The sequence below is a fragment of the Mauremys reevesii genome, linkage group 24 (genome assembly GCF_016161935.1).
Source record: "Mauremys reevesii isolate NIE-2019 linkage group 24, ASM1616193v1, whole genome shotgun sequence".
NCBI classification, from domain to species: Eukaryota; Metazoa; Chordata; order Testudines; family Geoemydidae; genus Mauremys; species Mauremys reevesii.
In genome coordinates this window covers 13,686,174-13,709,248 of record NC_052646.1, presented here as the reverse complement: position 1 = coordinate 13,709,248, position 23,075 = coordinate 13,686,174, and the positions used below count along the sequence as shown (strand labels likewise).

The following is a 23,075-nucleotide window of genomic DNA, read 5'->3' as shown; positions in this document are numbered from 1 at the left end:
AAATGAGAGAGTTGGCCACCCTACCTGTGGGGTCAGCACGGAGGTGGCTGCATGCCCAGCTCCTACTAGCACTGCCACCTGGCTACCTTATGCATACTGTGGAGTAAGGGACCTGCCCCAGAGTGCAGACACTGCATCCAGGGATGGCGGATGGCAGGAACAGGGTACATAGCCACTGCCATGTCAACCCAATGGGTGGGAGGTGGCCATGGCGCTCATTCAGTTTCATGGGAAGTGTCAGGCTGGGTCAGAAAATGACCTGACCTTCTTGGGCTTGGGCTCTTCCAATATTAGGCACAAGCAGACATCCAGCATGGAGCAGGCAAGGAGAGTGGCTGAGAGGTGATGGGCTCTGACACTGCCCAGCTCACTGGTGGTCCCTATGGGACTGCATGTAGCCAGGGTGTTCTGTTTATAGCAGCCCACAGGCAGCGCCCAGGGAGAGAATCACGGAATGTGCTCAGCTCCCTGAGAGTTGCCCACCCGACTCTGCTGGAGAGACCCAACAAGTCTTCCCATCTTTCCAGTCGAAATTTTGTACTATTACAAGTCAGAGATTGAGGCTAAATGAAGGAGGAGAGAGCGTGAGAAATGTGAGGAAACATAACCACAGCTGCTTACTTGCTGCCTGTACAATAACCCTTCAGGGCATGTATCAAACAATGACTGTCCTGTACCTTTGCTGATGCAGGCCCTGACACCATCTCTAATCTGGCAGATTTCTTCTTGGGAGCAGCTGTGGGCTTTACAAGTCACCCCTTGAGCAGGAACGCAGGTGCAGCTTTGCTGACACTCGTTCATCAGGACCGTCTCATTGGGCTGATGAAATGTTTGGAAAACAGGAGATAACATAATGTAACTGGAAACGATTATTTAAAATAATTTTTGACAGCGCTAAACCCAGAGCTGTGGCTGTGTTTTTCCAACAGATGTGCTCTCAGAATGATATTGGGGCAGCTCTCTGGCCTGGGTTATGCAGGAGGGCAGACTAGATGATCACAATGGAGCCTTCTGGCCTTAGAATCTATGTATCTATAAAAATGTCCATTGTGTCATAATATTATTTCCTCTTGCCTTTAGAGAGAAAGGCTGTCTAATGGACTGACGACTGGGATTAAGGCTACTCACTCACTAGGTAGCCTTGAGAAAGTCACTGCTCCTACCTGTTCCTCAGTTTCCACACAACAGGCACACGTCATAAAATCTTTTGGCCTTTTTTGGCATTTTGAGCATTAGATACTAACAGAGAGGGAAGCCTTGATGGACCAATGCTCTGATCCAGTATAGCAAACCTTATATTCTTGACCAGTGTAGGGATTAAGATATGGACAGGGCAAAAATTAGATCAGACCCAGAATCTCTAGGAGGGGGCGGTACCTTGTAATATCTCCCACGCTCGAAGCACCCACAGCTTTCTAGAGTCACACAGCCCTGGCCATCGAAGAAGAAGCCCTCATCACACTGGCAGCCTTCAGCACAGGTCTCTGGGCAGTCCATGATATCTCCAGTGCAGGTGGTGGTGCAGAGGTCGGTGCAGACCTCATAATGGCTGTTGACTGGGCAGCTCACAGCTTTAATAGAGAGAGAAATAATGGATGGCTGGAAAGATCTCACACCACGGTGTAGAGGGACAGGCATGAAGGAAAGAAGAGCAGGCCAGGGAGGAGAGGAACAGGGCACCTTTAGAAGGAAACATGAGATTATTGGTTCCTACCCAGAACAGTTCCAGAAGAAACCCAGGGGCGTGGAACAAGATGCCCAGTAACACTGAACCCCTCCCTTCCTCAGAGCGTCCTAGAGCTCTTACACTATCAGCACACTTACGGCAGAAGGAGGTGTTCCTCCAGGGCTGGATGGAGGCCCCGGCCTCTTGGCAGGCTGTCACGTAGCTGTGGATGCTCTGGCACAGAACCTGTGCATCCCCATTGGCCAGGCACAGATCATACAGGCAGTTGTTCTGATACACGCTGGGGCTAACCGTGCCGTGGCAGGCTGCGAAGGGGCCGTTGGGGTCTGTGAGCAGCCCACAGGAGTTGCGCCCTTTGAAGACCTCCTTCTTCTTCTCTTCGCAAACTGGACAGCTGTTTCCAGCACATCTGTCTGTGCAGGATGCTCCTGGGATCTGGACTTCCCAAGCAGAGCCAAATGCTGCTACATCAGAGGCTATCCTGCCATCAGGGAGCAGGAACTCCTCATCTTCCTGTCTGTTGTAGTTCCCGCACAGGCCGCACGTCTGGCCCTCGTAGCTCTCTGGGATAGTGACCCTGGCCTGGTAAACCAGGTCGTAGCTCACAGTAAGGCCGAAGTTGGTTTGCACCAGAATGTTTGTGCCATGTTCATACGCTCTAAGTCGCCCATCAGCCACGATCACTGGGAGGTTGTGGGACACCCCATTCACCTGGAAGAGAGAGAACATTCCCTGTGAGCATGGGGGAGCAGGGACACAGACAAGATTCCACTCTCACTGACACATGGCATAAATCAGAATGACTCCAGATTTCACTTTGGGATGACTTGTCCTCACTTTCCAAGGTCTTCACATAGTCTCCCTAGTCCACATCTCTTCTCTCCTCTCCCCTTCACCACATCTCTCTCCTGTTTCTCTCTTTACCATCCCTATTTTCTCCAAACACAGTTGGCTTGCACCTCATTTTCATGCGAGCTCCTGCCCACAGAACACTCTCCTACTTCTTGTCTATCTCCCCTTCTCTCCTAAACACCCACTTCCCTGGTGACACCTTATTCCTTCACCCCATGCCTTCTTCTCCTACCCCGACCAATTTACCACATCTTGTATTTGTCCACATTCTACTGGTCACTATCCTCCAATCCCACTGAAGAGTGCCAAAAGAAACTACACCATCCGCCCAAGAAACTCCCTGCTATAGCACAGGAACTAATCTACTCAGACACACCCCAGAGCCTCAACCAGGGGTATTCTATCTGCTACACAAGATCCATACACCTGGAAACCCTGGACACCCCATCATCTCAGGCATTGGCACTCTTACAGCAGGATTATCTGGATATTTGGACTCTCTCCTCAGACCCTATGCAACCAGCACTCCAAGCTCTCTTAGAGACACCACCGACTTCCAGAGGAAACTATCATGCACTGGTGATTTTCCTGAAAAGACCATCCTGGCCACCATGGATGTAGATGCTCTTTACAGCAATATTCCACACAGGGCCGCCCAGAGAGGGGGGGGCAAAGGGGGCAATTTGCCCCGGGCTCCGCAGGGGCCCCCAAGAGAACAACGGAGGCTCCCGCCTCCGCCCCCCTCCTGGAGCCTTAGCACACCAAGCGGCGTGTCTCAGCTGGGGCCCCTGAGCCCCTCCCCGCGCCGCGCCGCGGGGGGAGGGGGCGGGGCTGGGAGCTCCGTCCTGAGCTCTGCTCCCTCCGCTGGGCCCGGAGCTCCCAGCCCCGCCTCCTCCCCACGCGGCTCTGAGCGGGACGGAGCTCAGGCCCCGCCAGAGACACGCTGCGGCTGTTCAGCCAAGGCGCTGAGGCTGCGCGTGAGGAGGGAGCTGGGGGTAAGAGGCTGGGGCCGGGGGGGTTAGCTAAAGGGCAGGGAGCCCTGGAGACAATCAGGGCAGGGAATGGGGGGGTTGGATTGTGGGTGTTCTGGGGCGGGTGGATAGGGTCAGGGCCGCCCAGAGGGCGCGGGGCAAGAGGGCGCAAGGGGCGCTCCCGGTCTTCGCCGGCGGGGGGTCCTTCTGCTCCGGGGCGGAAGGACTCCCCCCCCCACTGGCGAATTACCGCCACGAAGACCCGCGGCGGGGACCCCCCGCCGCCGAATTACCGTCGAAGACCAGGCTGCACGTCGGCGGCGGGTCCCATTTCGGCGGTAATTCGGCGGCGGGTCCCGGAACGGAAGGGCCCCCCGCCGCCGAAGACCCCGGGCCCCCGGAATCCTCTGGGCGGCCCTGATTCCACATGAGAATGGACTAGAAGCTGTCAAGAACAGTATCCCTGATGAGGCCATGAGACACCAAGTGGCTGAGTTTTGTGACTCTGTTCTCACCCACAACCATTTCAGATTTGGGGAAAACTTATACCTTCAAGTCAGCGGTACTGGTATGGGTATCCGCATGGCCCCACAGTATGCCAACATTTTTATGGCTGACTTAGAACAACGCTTCCTCAGCTCTCATCCTCTAGTGCCCCTCCTCCATTTGCGCTACAATGACATCTTCATCATATAGACCCACGGGAAGGAGGACCTTGAAGAATTCCACCTGGATTTCAACGATTTCCACCCCATCAACCTCATCCTGGACCAGTCGACATAAGAGATCCACTTCCTGGACACTACAGTGCAAATAAGTGATGGTCACATAAACACCACCCCATACCGGAAACCTACTGACTGCTACATGCCTCCAGCTTCCATCCAGGACACATCACACGATCCATTGTCTACAGTCAAGCCCTAAGATACAACTGAATTTTCTCCAATCCTGCAGACAGAGACAAATACCTACAACATCTCTATCAAGCATTCTTAAAACTACAATACTCACCTGGGGAAGTGAGGAAACAGATTGACAGAGTGAGAGGGGTACCCAGAAGTCACCTACTACAGGACAGGACCAACAAGGAAAACAACAGAACACCACTGGTCATCACATACAGCTCCCAGCTAAAAACTCTCCAGCACATCAACGATCTACAGCCTATGCTGGAAAATTATCCCTCACTCTCACAGACCTTAGGAGGCAGGCCAGTCTTTGCTTACGGACAGCCTCCCAACCTGAAGCAAATACTCACTAGCAACTACACACCACACCACAGAAACACTAGCCCTGGAACCAATCCTTGTAACAAACCTTGTTGCCTACTCTGTCCTCATATCTACCCTAGTGACACCATCAGAGGACCCAACCACATCAGCCACATCATCAGGGACTCATTCACCTGCCCATCTACTAATGTGATATATGCCATCCTGTGCCAGCAATGCCCCTCTGCCATGTACATTGGTCAAACCAGACAGTCTCTACGTAAAGAATCAATGGACACAAATTGGACATCAGGAACGATAACATACAAAAGCCAGTAGGAGAACACTTCAATCTTCCTGAATATTCTATAAGAGATTTAAAAGTAGCCATACTTGAACAAAAAAACTTCAGAAACAGACTTCAAAGAGAAACTGCAGAACTAAAATTCATTTGCAAATTTAACACCATTAATTTGGGCTTCAATAGGGACTGGGATAATAGGGACAAAAGCAACTTTACCTCTCCTGGAATTGACACCTCCTCATCAGTTATTGGGAGTGAACTACAGGCAACCGGACTGTATTGGCCGTGCCAACACTAGTTGTCCACTTGTGAGGTAACTCCCTTCTCTTCATGTGTTGGTATAATAATGCCTGCATCCGTAATTTTCACTCCATGCAACTGAAGAAGTGGGTTTTTACCCACAAAAGCTTATGGCCAAATAAATCTGTTAGTCTTTAAGGTGCCACCAGACTCCTTTTAAAAGATCAATTAAACCTCCAGGATGAAGATGGTAGCTGACAACTTCGTTCTTTTGGAAAAATAAGGGTAAAGTTTGCCTGTGCAGGAGACGGAGCTTTACTGGTGACCAATTCGAGACTGGGGAATGAATTCCCTCAGGAACAAAGGACCCTGACAAACCTCACCACTTCCTCCCCAAGTGCAAGGTGCGTTTCTCTGACCTGTTGTCTCTAACACAAACACACACTCACACACCCACACAAGGCAATGTGTGTGCACATTTAAATCTTTTAAAAGTAAACCCAATACAAAACCCTCCCCTGCGTGCACATCTCCTTCTGGGGATAGGATGAGAGAGTTGGTCAAGTTACTTAGTGTGTTGCTGGAAGGTGCTCAAATACTACATGGATGTGCATGGTATAAGAATTTGTAAGAGGGTGGCTTATCCTTTAAGGCCAGTAGGCCAGCCAACCCTGATTACTAAGGAGGCACACCTGAGCAGGAACCACCTGATTCCCCTATAAGAGCAGCGGGAGGAGGAAGATGGGAGGCTGGCCCTGCAGAGAGAGTTCTCAGGGAGAACAGAAGAGAATCCAGAGGCTGATGAGTGTGAATAGACTCCAGCAGGGAAACTTGAAATTTGGGGAGCACGACTACAGACAGGAAAGACCTTGGAGTGACCTGGTATGGAGAAAAATGGATGGACTTGAAAACTTTATTTTGTATGTTTGCTAATTTAATAATCCAGACCCTAAGGAGGCCAGCTGTTATTCAATTTGTCTTGTGAGCTATTGAGGAGCCCAAGAGGGGAGGCTGAGGCAGACCACCTGCAGCACAAGTTTTGCCATGAGGGGGCATTAGGGAGTTGGCCAAACTACAAACAGACCTGTGTAGAATAAAATCTCTGTTCATGAGAATGTGAAGAACTTACCATGATGAGCCCCCGTTTGTTTTGCAGCAGGGTGAGTGTGATCCCGTACACCTGAATGGACACCAGCTTGGCCACGGACATGTTGCCGGTGCCCCAATCTTCTTTCTCTATGCTGATAGTGAATGGGGTAAGGTCACAGACATCAGTGCAGGTCTTGGCCAGGATGTAGGTGCAGGTGCCTTGGAAGTCAAAGAGGACCCCGTCGAAAGAGAGGTAGTGGGGATGGCCAGAGGCAGAACAGGTCGCAGATCCAAATGGGTGGCATTTCTGGATGCCGTCCACCACCCTGCATTGCTCACCAGCGCCGCAGGAGAATGCCTTACACACAACTTCCCCACCAGCCTGACACACACACTGCTCCTTGCATGAACCACTCGGATGGAAGGTCTCCCCGGCCTGGTAGTAAAGTCCTCTCTGGAGGCATCCACACTGGGAAAAGGGGACGCAGTGGTCACCACTGAGAACAAAGCCCTCGTCACACACGCAGCCTTCCTTACACTGGGTCATGCATTGCACCGGGGCATAGAGGTTGCTGCACGTCAGATCGCAGCTGGTGCTGCAGAATTCATAGTGACTGTTCAGGGGACAGGACGGAGCTGTAATTAGAACACAGAGTTAGCTCATGTAGTGCATTAGCAATGTGTGCAATGAACCATCACAGAACATGCAATTTCATTCAAGCTCCTACTTTTCTATTTCCTTGGTTTGGTTAATTAATAAAAGGCACCATCTGTAATCCAGTTCCAGGTCTGGTTATCTGGTTGCTCCAAAAAAAACAGGCAATGGGATACAGGCAATCTCTTTCCTAAGGCTAGGCTTCCAATTTGGAGCAAGGTCAAGGTGTAAAGAGTGGAGGACCCATGGACCTGGAATAGTTCTGCAGAGCTTTTCACCACTAGCTCTTTGATTTGAGTCCAGGTCAGTAGTGCCTAAAACTCATTCCCAGATGATGAGTTATGGGAAATGAGTTGGTGGGTTCCCAGACCAGTTCCTAGTGGACAGACATTTCAATTACTAAGACTCCACTGACTCCCAGCTCTGATTATGTCCAGTCTCAGCAGATAAGCCGAGGACAAGATGGGCCATGAAGGGCACCACTACATCTTTAGCAAAGCTTTTGATACCATCTCCCACAGTATTCTTGCCAGGGAGTTCAAAAAAGTATGGATTGGATGAATGGACTCTAATGTGGATAGAAAGCTGGCTAGATTGTCAGGCTCAACAGGTAGTGATCAACGGCTTGATGTTTAGTTGGCTGCCGGTATCAAGCGGAGTGTCCCAGGGGTTGGTCCTGGAGCCAGTTTTATTCAACATCTTTATTAATGATCTGGATGATGGGATAGATTGCACCTTCAGCAAGTTCACAGATGACACTAAACTGGGGGGAGTGGTAGATACGCTGGAGGGTAGGGATAGGATACAGAGGGACCTAGACAAATTATAGAGAATTGGGCCAAAAGAAAACTGATGAGGTTCAACAAGAACAAATGCAGAGTCCTGCACTTAGGACAGAAGAATCCCATGCACTGCTACAGGGTGGGGACTGACTGGCTACAGAAAAGGATGTGTGAATTACAGTGGATGAAAAGCTGAATATGAGTCAGTAGTGTGTCCTTGTTGCCAAGAAGGATAAGGGCATATTGGGCTGTATTAGTAGGAGTATTGCCAGCAGATCGAGGGAAGTCATTAGTCGCCTCGATTCGGCACCGGTGAAGCCACATCTCAAGTATTGTGTCCAGTTTTGATCCTCCCAAAGCAGAAAAGATGTGGACAAATTGGAGAGAGTCCAGTGGAACGAAAATGATTAGGGAGCTGTGGCACATGACTTATGAGGAGAAGCTGAGGGAACTGGACTTGTTTAGTATGCAGAAGAGAAGAGAGGTGGTATTTGATAGCAGTCTTCAACTGCCTGAAATGGGGTTTAAAAAAGGTTGGAGCTCAGCTGTTCTCAGTGGTGGCAAATGACAGAACAAGGAGCAATGGTCTCAAGTTGCAGTGGGGGAGGTCTGGTTTGGATATTAGAAACACTATTTCACTAGGAGGGTGGTAAAGCACTAGAATGGGTTACCTAGGGAGGTGCCTGTGCTGTACCCATACTTTGGGCTCCTTTGTTAATTAAGAAATGTTCTACATCACTTGATGAGCTCAGCATTTAAACCAACATCTACCAGCCAACTTGGAAGAGTGATCCCCATGGGGAAGGCAGTGGTGAACACGGGGGACTCACAGCAGAATTTCGTAGTCCTCCAAGGATGCACCATAGCTCCAGCTTCCTGACATGCCTCAGCATAGCCAGCAACCGCCTGGCAGACGTTATTCTCCCACCCACTGAGGACGCAATAGCCGTGTACACAGTCTACGAAGTATCCATGCGGGTCCACTTTGCTGTGACATCCAGTGAAGGGGCCACTCTTGTGAAGGATGATCCCACACTGCCCTCTGCTACCTCGTTGTTGTTTTTCAATAGCCTCTACCCTTGCACATGGTGGTATCATTACTGCAGAGCATCCCGGGATGTCGCCCACCTTCCAGCTCTGGCCAAAGCTGACGGGGCTTGGTGCCAGCGTGCCATCCCTCATGAGCATGTCGTCCTCCCTGTCACTGTTGAAGTTGCCACACAGACCGCACACGGCTCCCGCGTAGGTGACTGGCAGAGTGACCGTGGTGCGTCCTGACCACCCGGCAAAGGTAACTGTGAGGCCAAAGTCTGCCTGGATCACTGTGGCCCAGCCATTTCTGTACACAGAGATTTTCTTATCAATGAGGTTGAAGGGAAGATTCATCAGGAAACTGTTCACCTGTTAAAGCAAGACACATGGGATATGAAACATCGCTCACCTCTGGTGGAACCTCTCACCCCAGCACAGAGCTCTGGTCCATGATTACAATAATAAGCCACCTCTGTTCCAATAATCATCAAGTCTGGCCTGCTTCCTTCCCTACAGCTTGCCTGAATCCCAGCTCTAACCAGACTTGAATTTCTCCTGGCATTAACTATTGCAGATCCCCCCTCTTTGTCTTACTTGAGCGCCAACTCCCCAGGTTCCCACCTCTGCTGCATGCTATTGACACTGTGAAGGAGTGCTCACCCCACAACTGCCCCTGAAAGGGTTAAGGTGGCTAGACGGGCCAATTAACCACCTAAGATGCACCTGGAGGAGGAGCCAGGGACCAATGAGAACTAATTAAAGGATGAAGCTCACCTGAACAGGAACAGGTTGGGCTGGTATAAAGCAAGATAGCTGATGGCAGAAGGGGGCTGCAGGGGGAAGGTGTCTGCAGTTACACTCTGAGGCTAGGGAGAGGGGAGGGTTGGCCAGGAGGGAAGGGTGTACCTGGAGAAGGATAGAGAAGGAGACTGATAGAGGCAACATAGGAAGCAATCCAAGGAAACAGAAACAAGGCATGGGACAGGATAGACCTTAGCTGCTGGTTTTAGGGTCCCTGGGCTGGAACCCAAAGACGAGGGTGAGCCCATGTTCCCCTACCAGCCACTGGGGATGTGGCACCATTGATGGGCAGTGAATAGGAAGACTGCCTGGGACAGTTGGTGACACTTGGTACACAAATCTCCCAGAAAGGAGAAACTACAGTGACCTTTCCGGAGGCCAAGCCACAAGGAGGGAGCCATCGAGTCTGGGTAGAGAGAGAGTGTCATAGAGTGAGCACTTGCAGGAAGGGGCTTCAGAAAGGCAGAGCTAATTCCAAACTGCGGCCACAAGGAGGTGCCCCATTGGGGATGAGAGCACACTGTGAAAGTGTGGACACTTGTGGACACTCTACTTGTGTTGTGATAGACCCAGGCCAGTTGGGAACAGCAGAGTGGTAGAAGGGAGATATACTGGCCACTGGATAAGCAGTTTTCTGTTCCCTGAGTGAGCAGAGCAGGGGCTGCTCCATGCTAATGAGAACACCTGACTCCAATTAACCTGCTAAGAGTCAGGTGAGAGTGTTAAGCACCTGACTCTAATTAAAGCCCCTCTGATACTATAAAAGGGCTCACTCCAGTCAGAGCCAGGGAGCCAGAGGAGAGGAAATGCGTGCGAGGAACTGGGAGCAAGAGGCGTGCAAGAAGCTGAGAGTGAGTAGCCACACTGCTGGAGGACTGAGAAGTACAAGCGTTATCAGACATCAGGAGGAAGGTTGGTGGTGAGGACAAAGAAGGTGTTGGGAGGAGGCCATGGGGAAGTAGCCCAGGGAGTTGTAGCTGTCATGCAGCTGTTACAGGAGGCACTCTAGACAGCTGCAATACACAGGGCCCTGGGCTGGAACTCGGAGTAGAGGGCAGGCCCGGGTTCTCCCCACACCTCCCAACTCCTGATCAAACACAGGAGGAATTGACCTGGACTGTGGCTTCTACCAGAGGGGAAGGTCTCTGGGCTGTTTCCTGACCCACAGGGTGAATCTGTGAGGTGAGCAAATCCGCCAATAAGCACAGGACCCACCAAGGTAGAGAAGGAACTTTGTCACAGTGGATGGGAGGGAAGCAATATATGTGGTATACCTTGAATTTAGTAAGGCTTTTAATACTGTCTCACATGACCTTCTCATATACAAACTAGGGAAATACAACCTAGACGGAGCTACTATGAGGTGGGTGCATAACTGGCTGGAAAATCATTCCCAAAGAATAGTTATTAGTGGATCACAGTCAAACTGGAAGGGCATATCAAGGGGGATCCTGCAAGGATCAGTTTGGGGTCTGGTTTTATTCAATATCTTCATCAATGATTTAGATAATGGCATAGAGAGTACACTTATAAAGTTTGTGGACGATACCAAATTGGGAGGGATTGAAAGTACTTTGGAGAATAGCATTAAAATTCAAAATGATCTGGACAAACTGAAGAAATGGTTTAAAGTAAATAGGATGAAATTCAATAAGGGAAAATTACTCTTGGGGGAATTCTTCCCCCCAAAATTAAAAATTCTGCACACAATGTTTGAAAATTCTGCAAATTCTGCATACCTTATTTGTCAAAATAACACAATATAATCATGCCAGTTTCAATTATTTTGGTAATTTTTCAAAATATCTGTCAGAATGTCTGTAAAAATACAGACCAAAAAAAAAAAAGATTCTGGTAAAGTTATTTTTGACAAATAGATTCCTTACTAGGCATATTCATACAGAACTTTGTGTAACACAGTTCTGTATTGTAATTTAAATAAATTTCCTGCACCTGTCAGAAGCAGAGCAAAGGCTTGGGGAGTCAGGGGTAACGGAGGACCTCAGGGAGAGAGAAGGAGCCTAGGAGTGAACCTGGAGTGTGTTGGGTGTGGGTGGGAGGTTTTTCTTTGGCGGGGGCAGTGGGTGGGATTGTTAGGGTGTTGGGAAGCCTCCCCCATGAAAACCTTGGATGACCCCAAGCCTCTGCCATTCAGTCAGGCACATCTGCCCCTGTCCCTACACCTCTCATCCCCATAGGTCTCTGCATCAGCCTCCCCAATCCCCAGGCTCAACACTGTCACCCAACTAGCTCCTGAGCCCATGCTTCAGGCTGTCCCCCCACAAGTAATTTTGTGTGAGACACACCTCCCCCAGCAGCCCTGTGTGCCCCACTCTGTCCTAAACTGGCTCCATGGGCAAAGTGCTGCTCGTGGGGGAATTCTGCATCACTGGGCATAGAACTTAGTATTTTCCCCCAGAAAATACATTTGTTTTGGTGCCACAGCGGCCTCAGATGGGCAAAAGGCAGAACTGCAGAACTTCTTAGGCAAAATGTTTATGTGGGAAAATACAAAATTATGCAAGACAGATATTTCCCCAGGAGTAACAAATGCAAAGTACTCCACTGAGGAAACAACGAGTTGTTCACATACAAATGGGAAATGACTGCCTAGGAAGGAGTACTGCAGAAAGGGATTTGGGGGTCATAATGGATCACAAACTAAATATGATTGAACAGTGTAACACTGTTGCAGAAAAAGCAAACATCATTCTGGGATGTATTAGCAGGAGTGTTGTAAGCAAGGCACACAAAGTAATTCTTCTGCTCTACTCTGCACTGATTAGAACTCAGCTGAACACTTCAGTCTCCCTGGACATTCTATAACAGATTTAAAAGTAACTATTGATGAACAAAAAAACTTCAGAAACAGACTTCAAAGAGAAACAGGAGAAATAAAACTAACTAAAACTAAAATTCATTTGCAGATTTAACACCATTAATTTGGGCTTGAATAGGGACTAGGAGTGGCTGGCTCATTACAAATGCAGTTTTGCCTCTCCTGGAATTGACACCTCCTCATCTATTATTGGGAGTGGACTACATCCACCCTGATCTTGTTGCCAAGAAGGCTAATGGCATTTTGGGTTGTATAAGTAGGGGCATTTCCAGCAGATCAAGGGATGCGATCATTCCCCTCTACTCAGCACTGGTGAGGCCTCATTTGGAGTACTGTGTCCACTTTTGGGCCCCACACTACAAGAAGGATGTGGATAAATTGGAGAGAGTCCAGCGGAGGGCAACAAAAATGATTAGGGGGCTGGAGCACATGACTTATGAGGAGAGGCTGAGGGAACTGAGATTGTTTAGTCTGCATAAGAGAAGAATGAGGGGGGATTTGATAGCTGCTTTCAACTACCTGAAAGGGGGTTCCAAAGAGGATGGATCTAGACTCTTCTCAGTGGTAGAAGATGACAGAACAAGGAGTAATGGTCTCAAGTTGCAGAGGGGGAGGTTTAGGTTGGATATTAGGAAAAACTTTTTCACTAGTAGGGTGGTGAAGAACTGGAATGGGTTACCTAGGGAGGTAGTGGGATCTCCTTCCTTAGAGGTTTTTAAGGTCAGGCTTGACAAAGCCCTGGCTGGGATGATTTAGTTGGGTTTGGTCCTGCTTTGAGCAGGGGGTTGGACTAGATGACCTCCTGAGGTCCCTTCCAACCCTGAGATTCTATGATTCTATGATCAAATTGGCTCTGTCAACACTGGTTCTCCTCTTGTGAGATTCTCCCTTCTCTTCATGTGTCATTATATAATGCCTGCATCTGTAACTTTCACTCCATGCATCTGAACAAGTGGGTTTTTTATCCACAAAAGCTTATGCCCAAATAAATCTGCTACTCATTAAGGTGCCACCAGACTCCTTGTTGTTCAAATACATAAAAGGTTGTTACAAGGAGGAGGGTGAAAAACTGTTCTCCTTAACCTCTGAGGATAGGAGAAAAAGCAATGGGCTTAAATTAAAGGTTTAGGTTGGACATTAAGAAAAACTTCCTAGCTCGCAGGGTTGTTAATCACTTGAATAAATTGCCCAGGGAGGTTGTGGAATATCCATTACTGGATATTTTTAAGAGCAGGTTATACAAATACCTGTCAGGGGTGGTCTTGATAATGCTTAATCCTGCTATGAGTGGAGGGGACTTGACTAGATGACCTCTCAAGGTACTTTCCAGCCCTAAGATTCTATGATTCAGACACCTTCTCACATATCCGAAGTGTAACGACATCACCCCAATCCTTAAATATCTCCATTGGCTCCATGTTTATAGAAGAATGTGCTTACAATTCACCCTATATTTCAAAATCCTTCCATGCACTGTCTGCAAGTTTTCTGGATCACACAGGTGACTTTCCCCAAAAGTTTTGGAGAGATTAGAGACAATTTGAGAAACTCACCAGGACTTTCCCAGAGAATTGATTGCTGACCCTGAGGTTGGTCTGATAAACCTTGATCTGTAGAGGAGCGGTATTGTTCTCCTGGAAGTAGACTTCAAAGTCCACCAGTCCCTCCGCCTTCTTGCACAGAGCCGTGAGCTGGTAGAGGCAGGTGCCTTGGAAGTTGTAACTCTGTCCATCAAAGGTGGAATAGTGCAGATTCCTTGTCACAGAGCAGGTGGCGTAGCTGGAGGAGTAACAGCCCCGTACGCTATTCACTAGCCTGCACCTCTCCAAGTGTTTGCACGTGGCAGCCACGCATTCGACTTGTCTAGTGGTTGCATTGCATATGCACCGTGTCCCACATGCCTCATCGACCCAGAAACTCTCATTGGGGGCATAGGGACGCCCCTCGAATAGGCACCCACAGCCACCCTTGGGTATGCATTTGCCCTGGCTCAGCACAAAACCATCCTTGCACTGGCAGCTTTCCACACAGAGGTCTTGACAGCTGCTGGGGGCTGACTGGTCCACACACGTGGCTGGGCAGGCTGTTCCACAGAGCTGGTACTGGCTGTTCTCCAGGGGGCACTCCATGGCTGGGGAGTGAAGGACCCACAGATTTAGCAGCATGTTCTTTCCAAGCAAAAGCAGTATTTAAAATAGACACAGGGGGATGCATCTTGTGGGGCTCTGAGAGCCCTCGAATCCCAGTGACCTGAACAGGAGGTGAGGGTGCTCAGCACACTGCAGTAGGTGATCGGGATCAGGTCCAGGGTAGGAAGAGTAACTTAAAAACTGGCATCATTTTACCCCAACCATCCATGTGTTATCAGTGGGCGTTACATACTCACAGTGACAGGCACCTTAGCAATTCCACAGACAGATAAATAATGTGGGTACAATAGAACCCAGGAGTCCTGATTTCCCAATCACTGCTCAATCCCAAACCACTCGATCACGCCCTCTCCCAAAACCAGGGCTAGAACTCAAGAGTGCTGAGCCCCAGGCTCCCCAGTCTAACCAGGAGACCATAGGACCTTGGCATACAAATCTGTACTCACGGCATCTGGCCAGCTGCCTCCATTCCCCAATCCTGACCCCCTCCAGCTGGCAGGCATCTGCATAGGCCTTCAGGGCCTCACACAGGACCTTTCTGTAGCCGTCGTTGTGGCACAGATCATACACGCAGTTGTCCAAGTAGACTGTAGGATCCACCTTGCTGTGGCACTGACTGAAGGGCCCATCTGAGACCTTGGTTATCAGTCCGCACGAAGCCTCCTCCCTGTACTTTCTGGCTATGCTGGAAGCACAGGGCCTACAACCTCCAATGCAATCATGCCAGCAAAACTGATCCTCATCTTCCAGTGCCCAGCTTTTCCCCAGGGCGGTGACACTGGGAGCAAGGTCCCCATCCGGAGTCTGGAAGTCATCGGAGGGGTCCCCGTTATAGTTGCCGCACAGGCCACACAGGCTGTCGGAGAAGATCCTGGGGACAGTGACCCTCAGGTGGTTGTTCCAGTCATAGTACACACTGAGGTTGAAGTCGGTGCGGAGGACGAGGGAGGTGCCGCTCTGATAGATCCGAAGGGCCCCTTTGTTCAGGGAGATGGGTAAGTGGGCCCTGGTGTTATTCACCTTCACAGTGAGAAAGAAAGGGCAAAGGTCACAATCGAGTGCACTAGTCTGTCATTTCCAAAGTGGCCCCTACTCAGATTAGCAAGGGGTGCAAACTGGACACAAATCCGAACCAGAATTTCTTTCAAATCTCATATTAATGGAGCTGGGTGGAGAAATGTAATTCTTTTTGGAGGATTTCAATGTTTTGAAAGTTGTTTAATAATGGAACCACACTTTCAAAAGTCAAAACTGGGATCCTAAATTCTTAACTTTCCTGCACAGTAAAAATCTTGGTTTTAATAAAGACACTGGCGTTGTAAATTATTACAGCAATCTGTAACCCAATAACCCACCCTTTTTGTCCTGTGACGTCAGTGGGTTTAACTACTTATGCTAAACAATCTGTTCCCCCTTGTATTTAGCTATGACACTCTGAGGGCTCCTCTACATTTGGAAAGCTGCAGCTGTGGAAAATCCACACCCCTGAGCAACACAGTTACTGACCTATCCCCCGGAGCAGGTAGCGCTATGTTGACAGGAGGGCATCTCCTATTGACATAGGTACCACCTGTCAGGGCATGGCTACACTACAAAATTAAGTTGACCTGATTTACATCAGCATAAAGCCACCATCGCTTGTGCATGTCTACACTTTGCTCCTTGTGTCTGTGCGATGTGCGTCTTCACCAGGACGGTCAGTGTGGAGCATTGTGGGATGGCTTTTCAAAGCCAGTAACAGTCCATGTAATCAACGCAGTACCTACATTGATATGGCATCGACCTAACTACATTGACATTGACTCTACACCTTTCATGGAGGTGGAGTTATTAAGTCGATGTAGCAGGGACAGTTATTTCGGCAGGAGCGAAATTTTAGTGTACACCAGGGGTCAGCAACCTTTCAGAAGTGGTGTGCCAAATCTTCATTTATTCACTCTAACTTAAGGTTTCACGTGCCAGTAATACATTTTAACGTTTTTAGAAAGTCTCTTTCTACAAGTGTATAATATGTAACTAAACTGTTATTGTATGTAAAGTAAATAAGGCTTTTAAAATGTTTAAGAAGCTTCATTTAAAATTAAATTAAAATGCAAAGCCCCCCAGACTGGTGGCCAGGACCCAGGCAGTGTGAGTGCCACTGAAAATCAGCTCGCGTGCCACCTTCGGCACCCGTTCCATAGATTGCCTACCTCTGGTGTAGACACTTACATAGTTAGGTCGAGGTCAACTGCTTTACATTGACTTAGCACTGTAGTGCAGACTGGGCGGAGTACCTACGCCAACAAGAGAACCTGTCCTGTTGGCTTAGGTAGCATCTTCACTAGGAGCTACAGCTGTGCAGCTGCACTGGTGCAGCTCTGTAAGTGTAGACAAGCCCTTACGATGGCTTAGCTACATTGCTGGAGTGTGGATTTTTCACACCCCTGAACAGGCGCCGACTCTGTGGGTGCTCTGGGGCTGGAGCACACATGAAAAACAAATAGTGGGTGCTGAGCACCCACTGGCAGCCCTGTGTATCAGCTCCTCCCCCTCCTTCCCAGGGTCTCTTGCCCACCGAGATCAGTTCCACGGTGTGCAGGAGGTGCTGGGGGGGAGGGGGAGGAGCGGGGGTGGAAAGCGTTGCAGAGCAGGTAGGGGTTTGGGGGAAGAGGTGTACAGCAGTTGGAGCACCCCCTGGAACCAAAAATTGGTGCCTATGTGCCCCTCAGCGACACATCTGGGTCAATCTAATTCTCTAGCATAAACCAGCCCTGAGTACCCTTCCCAGAGCTGAAGAAGGGCTCTGGGTAGCTGGAAGACTTGTCCCTTTCACCAACAGAAGTTGGTCCAATAAGAGACATTACGTCTCCCACCTTGTCTCTCTAACGCCCTGGGACCAGCATGGCGACCACGACACTGTAAACAGTTCAAAGGTTGGAATTTTGAGGGCGATGGGGCCTCATCAGTTAGCGCCATTAGGAAGTGGCTACAGGGAGGGAGCTGTCACCTAGAGCCATTAGGAAGTGGCTCGTGCAGGGGAGGGGGCCATATCTCGGGTTGCCAACTTTCTAACTGCAGAAAACTCAACACCCTTGCTCTGCTCCCTGCTCTGAGGCCCCGCCCTCTTCAGAGGCGCCACCTCCATTCACTCCATCCTCCCTCCCTCTGTCGCTTGCTCTCTCCCATCCTTACTCACTGACTCATTTTCATTGGGCTGGGGGAGGGTGTTGGGGTGCAGGAGGGGGTGAAGGCTGTGGCTGGGGATGTGGGCTCTGGGGTGGGTCCGGGTGTGCATTCCCCTGGTGTTATGCGAACTGGTTATCTGCTAGGTCACTCCAATCCTTGACTCTGGGAGCCAGGCTTATTCTGCTCTGCTGTGAGAACCCCCACTCCTGGGCTGTTCACACACAGCCTCTGGCATGTAAGCAACTCCTTGGATTGTGCAACCGAATGACACTAGCCAATATCTCCGGTCCCAGACAGAACCTTAGGAACCTCCATCTTTCAGTGTCCAGTTATGTGCGGTGGATGCTACAAGCTTATATGAATTCATCAATTTAACAAAGAAATTGATATGTACCAGGCTTGTTATCCTAAGGGGAGTCTCTGACATGCTTCAACCCAAACACCCTGTTTCAGGTAGAGTAAATAAACAGATTTATTAACTACAATGGTAGATTTTAAGTGATATTAAGTGATAGGCAAAAAGTCAGAGTTAGTTACCAAAATAAAATAAAATATAAGCACGCAGTCTAAACTCTCAACCCTATTAGACTGGGCAGCATCTAGATGAAGCAGTTTTTCTCACCCCACTGTGTACTGCAGTCATTAATATACAGGTTTGTTCCTTAAACCTGGGCCTATCTCCTCTGCTGCAGTCTTGTATTCTTCTGTGTCTCAGTTGCTTGTAGGGAAGGTGGGGGCAGGAAAAGGGCCCCGTCTGTGTCCACTCTGTCTGTTTTATACCCTCAGTCCATGTGCTTGGGGAGCACAAGGCCAGGCATGTCTGGAGAGCATTGCTGAGTCTCTCCAAGCAAGGCTGAGCAATTTCCCTAGTGTGGCCTCATGCAGGTGAGTCATTGCATTGTAGCTCCCTTGCTGGACAATGGCTGTTGCTGGGTTGTTTGACACCCTGCCCAGGCATTGGTTATTTTCCTTGCTGTTGCCTCTGGGGAGCTAATATCTGGCTGATTGCCCAACTTACAGCATGTTTTAGTGACCACCATACAACACAATTCTCATAACTTCATACGCATTAATGATACACATATATGGATAGAGAAGTGACTTTCAGAAGATCATGACCTTTCATCTGATACCCTACTAGGCATGCTTTATATGTAAGATCACAATTATATGAAAATGAGGAATATGGGGGTTACAGCATGCTCCCCCAAGTTATAGAATGTAACACTGGAGATGAGGGATTTGGGATGCAGGAGTGGGCTCCGGGCTGAGGCGCAGGGGTTCGGAGTGTGGGAGGGGGCTCTGGGCTGGAGCAGGCGTGCAGGAGAGCGTGAGGGCTCCATCTGGCAGTACGGATTCTGGAGTGGGGCCAGGGATGAGGGGTTTGGGGTGCGGGAGGGAGCTCTGAGTTGGGGTGTGGGGCCAAGGGGTTTGGAGTGTGGTAGGAGGCTCTGGGCTTGGGCAGGGAGTTGGAGTGTGGGAGAAGGTAGGGGCTCTGGGCTGAGGCCAGAAATGAGGAGTTCAGGGTGTGGGAGGGGACTCCAGGCTGGGGCAAGGGGTTGTGATGCAGGAAGGGTTGTGGGGTGCAGGCCTGTCATGGAGCTCCATGTGCTGCCCCCGTCTGCAGGCCAGGGGGCTCTGTGCACTGTTCCCACCCACAGGCCCTGCCTTCACAGCTTCCATTGGCCACAGTTCCTGGCCAATGGCAGCTGGAGAGTCGGTGCTCGAGGCGGCACCTACACGTGAGGGCAGTGCATGGAGTCCCCCTTGCTGCCCCTCCGCGTAGGAGACAGAGACACATGCCGGCTGCTTTCCGGGAGTTGTGCTGAGCTGGGCATGGTGCCTGCCTGCCCCTCTGTGGCCAACTGGATTTTTAACAGCTGTGCTGACCAGAGCCGCCAGAGTCCATTTTCGACTAGATTTTCAAATTGAAAACCAGACGCCTGGCAACCCTAGTGTGTCCATTAGAGCTGTTAGGGAGCAGCACCTGTGGGGTTGAGGGCTGTGTCGGTTATAGTCACTAGGGAGCAGCTCCGGGGAGGGGGCCTCATCAGTTAAAGCCATTGGAGAGTGGCTCCTGCGGGAGAGGGGCCCGCGTCAGCTAGAGCCGTTCGGGAGCAGCTCCGGGGAGGGCCGCATTGGTTAGAGCCGTTCGAGAGAGGCTCCCGAGGGGGAGGGCTGCATTGGATAGAGCCGTTAGAGAGTGGCTCCCAAGGGGGAGGGCTGCGTTGGATAGAGCCATTCGGGAGCGGCTCCCAAGGGGGAGGGCTGCGTTGGATAGAGCCATTCGGGAGCGGCTCCCAAGGGGGAGGGCTGCGTTGGATAGAGCCGTTAGAGAGCGGCTCCTGAGGGGGAGGGGCCCATGTTGGATAGAGCCATTAGGGAGCAGCTCCTGAGGGGGAAGGGGCTGTGTCAGTTAGAGCCATTGGCGAGTGACACAATTCCTGGGGGGGGTTGTTTTGACCCTTGTCTCTGACTCCTGGTTCCTGACTCCAGATCTGGCTACTAGCCTTGACTGCCACTGCTCCAGCCAGTAGGTCTGACTGCCCACGTACCAGTTGCTGACATTAGCCCCAAGCACAGTGCTTCGGAAGTGGGTCAGCGCCCCCTGCTGGCCACCTGCACCATTCTATGACACACAGCACCTGGTATTGCCATGATGCAAATTGGGGTCAGCACTGACTCCAAGGGGAGAGTGCGCCCTACTGGGATACTCCTACATCTGAACATAGTACAGCACCCCCCAGTACAGTGCCGTGGCTTCAGGGACAGCACCAATTCAGGAGGAGAGCACCCTCTACTACTTAAACAATTCTACCCCCTGCAACACCTTGGGTAAATGTTCTCAAGGTATCCTCTCTAAGTACTGACCACGCCCAGCACTTACCCCCACAAAGCCGACCTCAGCCCTGGCTGCTGTGACGGTGACTCCATCCACCTGGACAGTTACCGACCCAATGTAGAAGACCTGTGTATTCCCCCTGTTCTCGATCTTGGCCATGACATGGAAGGAGGGCAGGACGGAGTCATCCCTGCAGCTCTTGGACACCGTGTAGTTGCAGGTGCCGTGGAAATCATACACCCGTCCATCGAAGGTGTGGTAATGCAAGTAACCCCCAGCCCAGCACGTGGCCTGAGATACTGGCACACACTCTGGCTGCCCATTTATCATCTTGCAAATAGTTCTTTCCCTGCAGCGAACCACACTGCAGGATGGAATAACTAGTGGGGAAAGACAATAGAAAGACAAGAGACACCAGACGAATCAGTTATACATGATAGCAGAGAGGGGGCTGAGAGTGGTGTGAAAATTGGGATGAAATTTAATGTCGTTGGAATCCTTCTTCTTAACATAGCCTGTTTGTGAAGTGGACCAAATGATCGATCGATCTATCTATCTATCTAATCCCCATACACATTTCCTTTGTACAGTTCCCAGACCTCCCACAAGTCCTCTGCTGGGAAATCTCTCTGCAGGGTGAGACCATAGCAGTCTTTGAGCCAGCAGAGCCAGCTCCTATGTCACCCTCCCCACAGCCTCTAGTGTAGGTGGTGAACACAGAAGGCCATGTGACAGGGAGTATGGGGCAGAGCCCTGAAATGCAACCCAAACCTCATGGGAGCCAACTACAAGTGTCATGTCCGGGTCAGGTTGAGTAGGAAATCAACGGGACCCTCTTGGGATTGGGTCAAGTCAGCTGTTCTCCTTCTGCCTGTGGGTAGGATTGCTAGGTGTCCGGTTTTCAACCAGAAAGTCTGGTCGAAAAGGGAACCTGGCCCTGTCCGGTTATCACTGCTGACCGGACAGTAAAAGTCCAGTTACCTGCAGTAACCTGCCTCTTCCACCCAGGGGAGGGGGAGAGTAGAAGCTGCTGCTGGAGCCTGGAGAAGCACTCAGCAACAGCTCCGGCGGAGAAAGGTTCCATTGTACCAGCAACTCCCCATCCTACCCTGAGCATGGCTTTCCCTCCCACACCCTGCCCCAGTCACCCCCTCACCCCTGGAGCCCTGTTCTCTCTCCAACATCCTGCCCCAGTCACCCCTCCGCCCCTAGAGCCCTGCTCAGCTGTCAGGGGGAAGGTGGGGGTGGAGAGAGCAGTGAGTGACAGTGGGTGGGGAAAGAGGATCAGGGGATAGGGCCTTGAGGGAAAGAGGTGGAGCAAGCAGCAGGGCCTTAGGGGAAGAGGTGGAGCAGGGAGCAGGGGAGGTTCCGGCGCTCAGTGTCCAGTTTTCACAAATGAGACAGTTGGTTCCCCTACCTGTTGGGCCAGCCTGGAGTTGGCTGCATGCCCAGCTCCTACTAGCACTGCCACCTGGCTGCCTTATGCATACTGTGGCGTGAGGGAGCAGCCCCAGAGCACACACACAGCAGCCAGGGATGGCGGATGGCAGGAACAGGGTACATAGTCACCGCCATGCCAACCCCATGGGTGGGAGGTGGCCATGGCGCTCATTCAGTTTCATGGGAAGTGTCAGACTGGGTCAGAAAATGACCTGACCTTCTCGGGCTTGGGCTCCTCAAATATTAGGCCCAAGCAGACATCCAGCATGGAGCAGGCAAGGAGAGTGGCTGAGAGGTGATGGGCTCTGACACTGCCCAGATGACTAATGGTCCATATGGGACTGTATGTATCCAGGGTGTTCTGTTTATAGCAGCCCCCAGGCTGTGCCCACGGAGAGAATCACATAGTGTGCTCAGCTCCCTGAGAGTTGCCCTCCCAAGTCTGCTGGAGAGACCCAACAAGTCTTCCCATCTTTCCAGTTGAAATTTTATACTATTTGAGGTCAGTGTTCCAGGCTAAATGAAGGGGAAGAGAGAGTGAGAAAGGTGAGGAAACATAACCACATCTGCTTACTCGCTGCCTGTACAATAACCCTTCAGGGCATGTTTCAAACAATGACTGTCCTGTACCTTTGCTGATGCAGGCCCTAACGCCATCTCTAATCTGGCAGATTTCTTCTTGGGAGCAGCTGTGGGCTTTACAAGTCACCCCTCGAGCAGGAACGCAGGTGCAGCTTTGCTGGCACTCATTAGTCAGGACGGTCTCTCTGGGCTGATGGAACGTTTGGAAAATAGGAAATAACAGAATGTAACTGGAAACAATTATTTAAAATAATTTTTGACAGTGCTAAACCCAGAGCTGTGGATGTGGTCTTCTAACAGATGTGCTCTCAGAATGATATTGGGGCAGCTCTCTGGCCTGGGTTATGCAGGAGGGCAGACTAGATGATCGCAATGGAGTCTTCTGGCCTTAGAATTTATGTATCTATAAAAATGTCCATTGTGTCAT

General features: G+C 50.4%; 1 protein-coding gene across 1 annotated transcript in view; it reads right to left on the bottom strand.

The window, feature by feature from the left end:
* The window catches only part of LOC120390529 (IgGFc-binding protein-like), a 197,424-nt gene that overhangs the window by 135,518 nt on the left and 38,831 nt on the right, over positions 1 to 23,075 (bottom strand). Inside the window, exons 16-24 of the mRNA XM_039513258.1 lie at positions 22,697 to 22,838; positions 20,672 to 21,006; positions 15,063 to 15,636; positions 14,020 to 14,597; positions 8,625 to 9,195; positions 6,398 to 6,993; positions 1,825 to 2,398; positions 1,378 to 1,571; positions 678 to 819 (exon numbers count right to left, since the gene is read on the bottom strand). Of these exons, the coding sequence (XP_039369192.1) occupies positions 678 to 819; positions 1,378 to 1,571; positions 1,825 to 2,398; positions 6,398 to 6,993; positions 8,625 to 9,195; positions 14,020 to 14,597; positions 15,063 to 15,636; positions 20,672 to 21,006; positions 22,697 to 22,838 (3,706 nt within the window). The remainder of the gene's footprint in view (positions 1 to 677; positions 820 to 1,377; positions 1,572 to 1,824; positions 2,399 to 6,397; positions 6,994 to 8,624; positions 9,196 to 14,019; positions 14,598 to 15,062; positions 15,637 to 20,671; positions 21,007 to 22,696; positions 22,839 to 23,075) is intronic.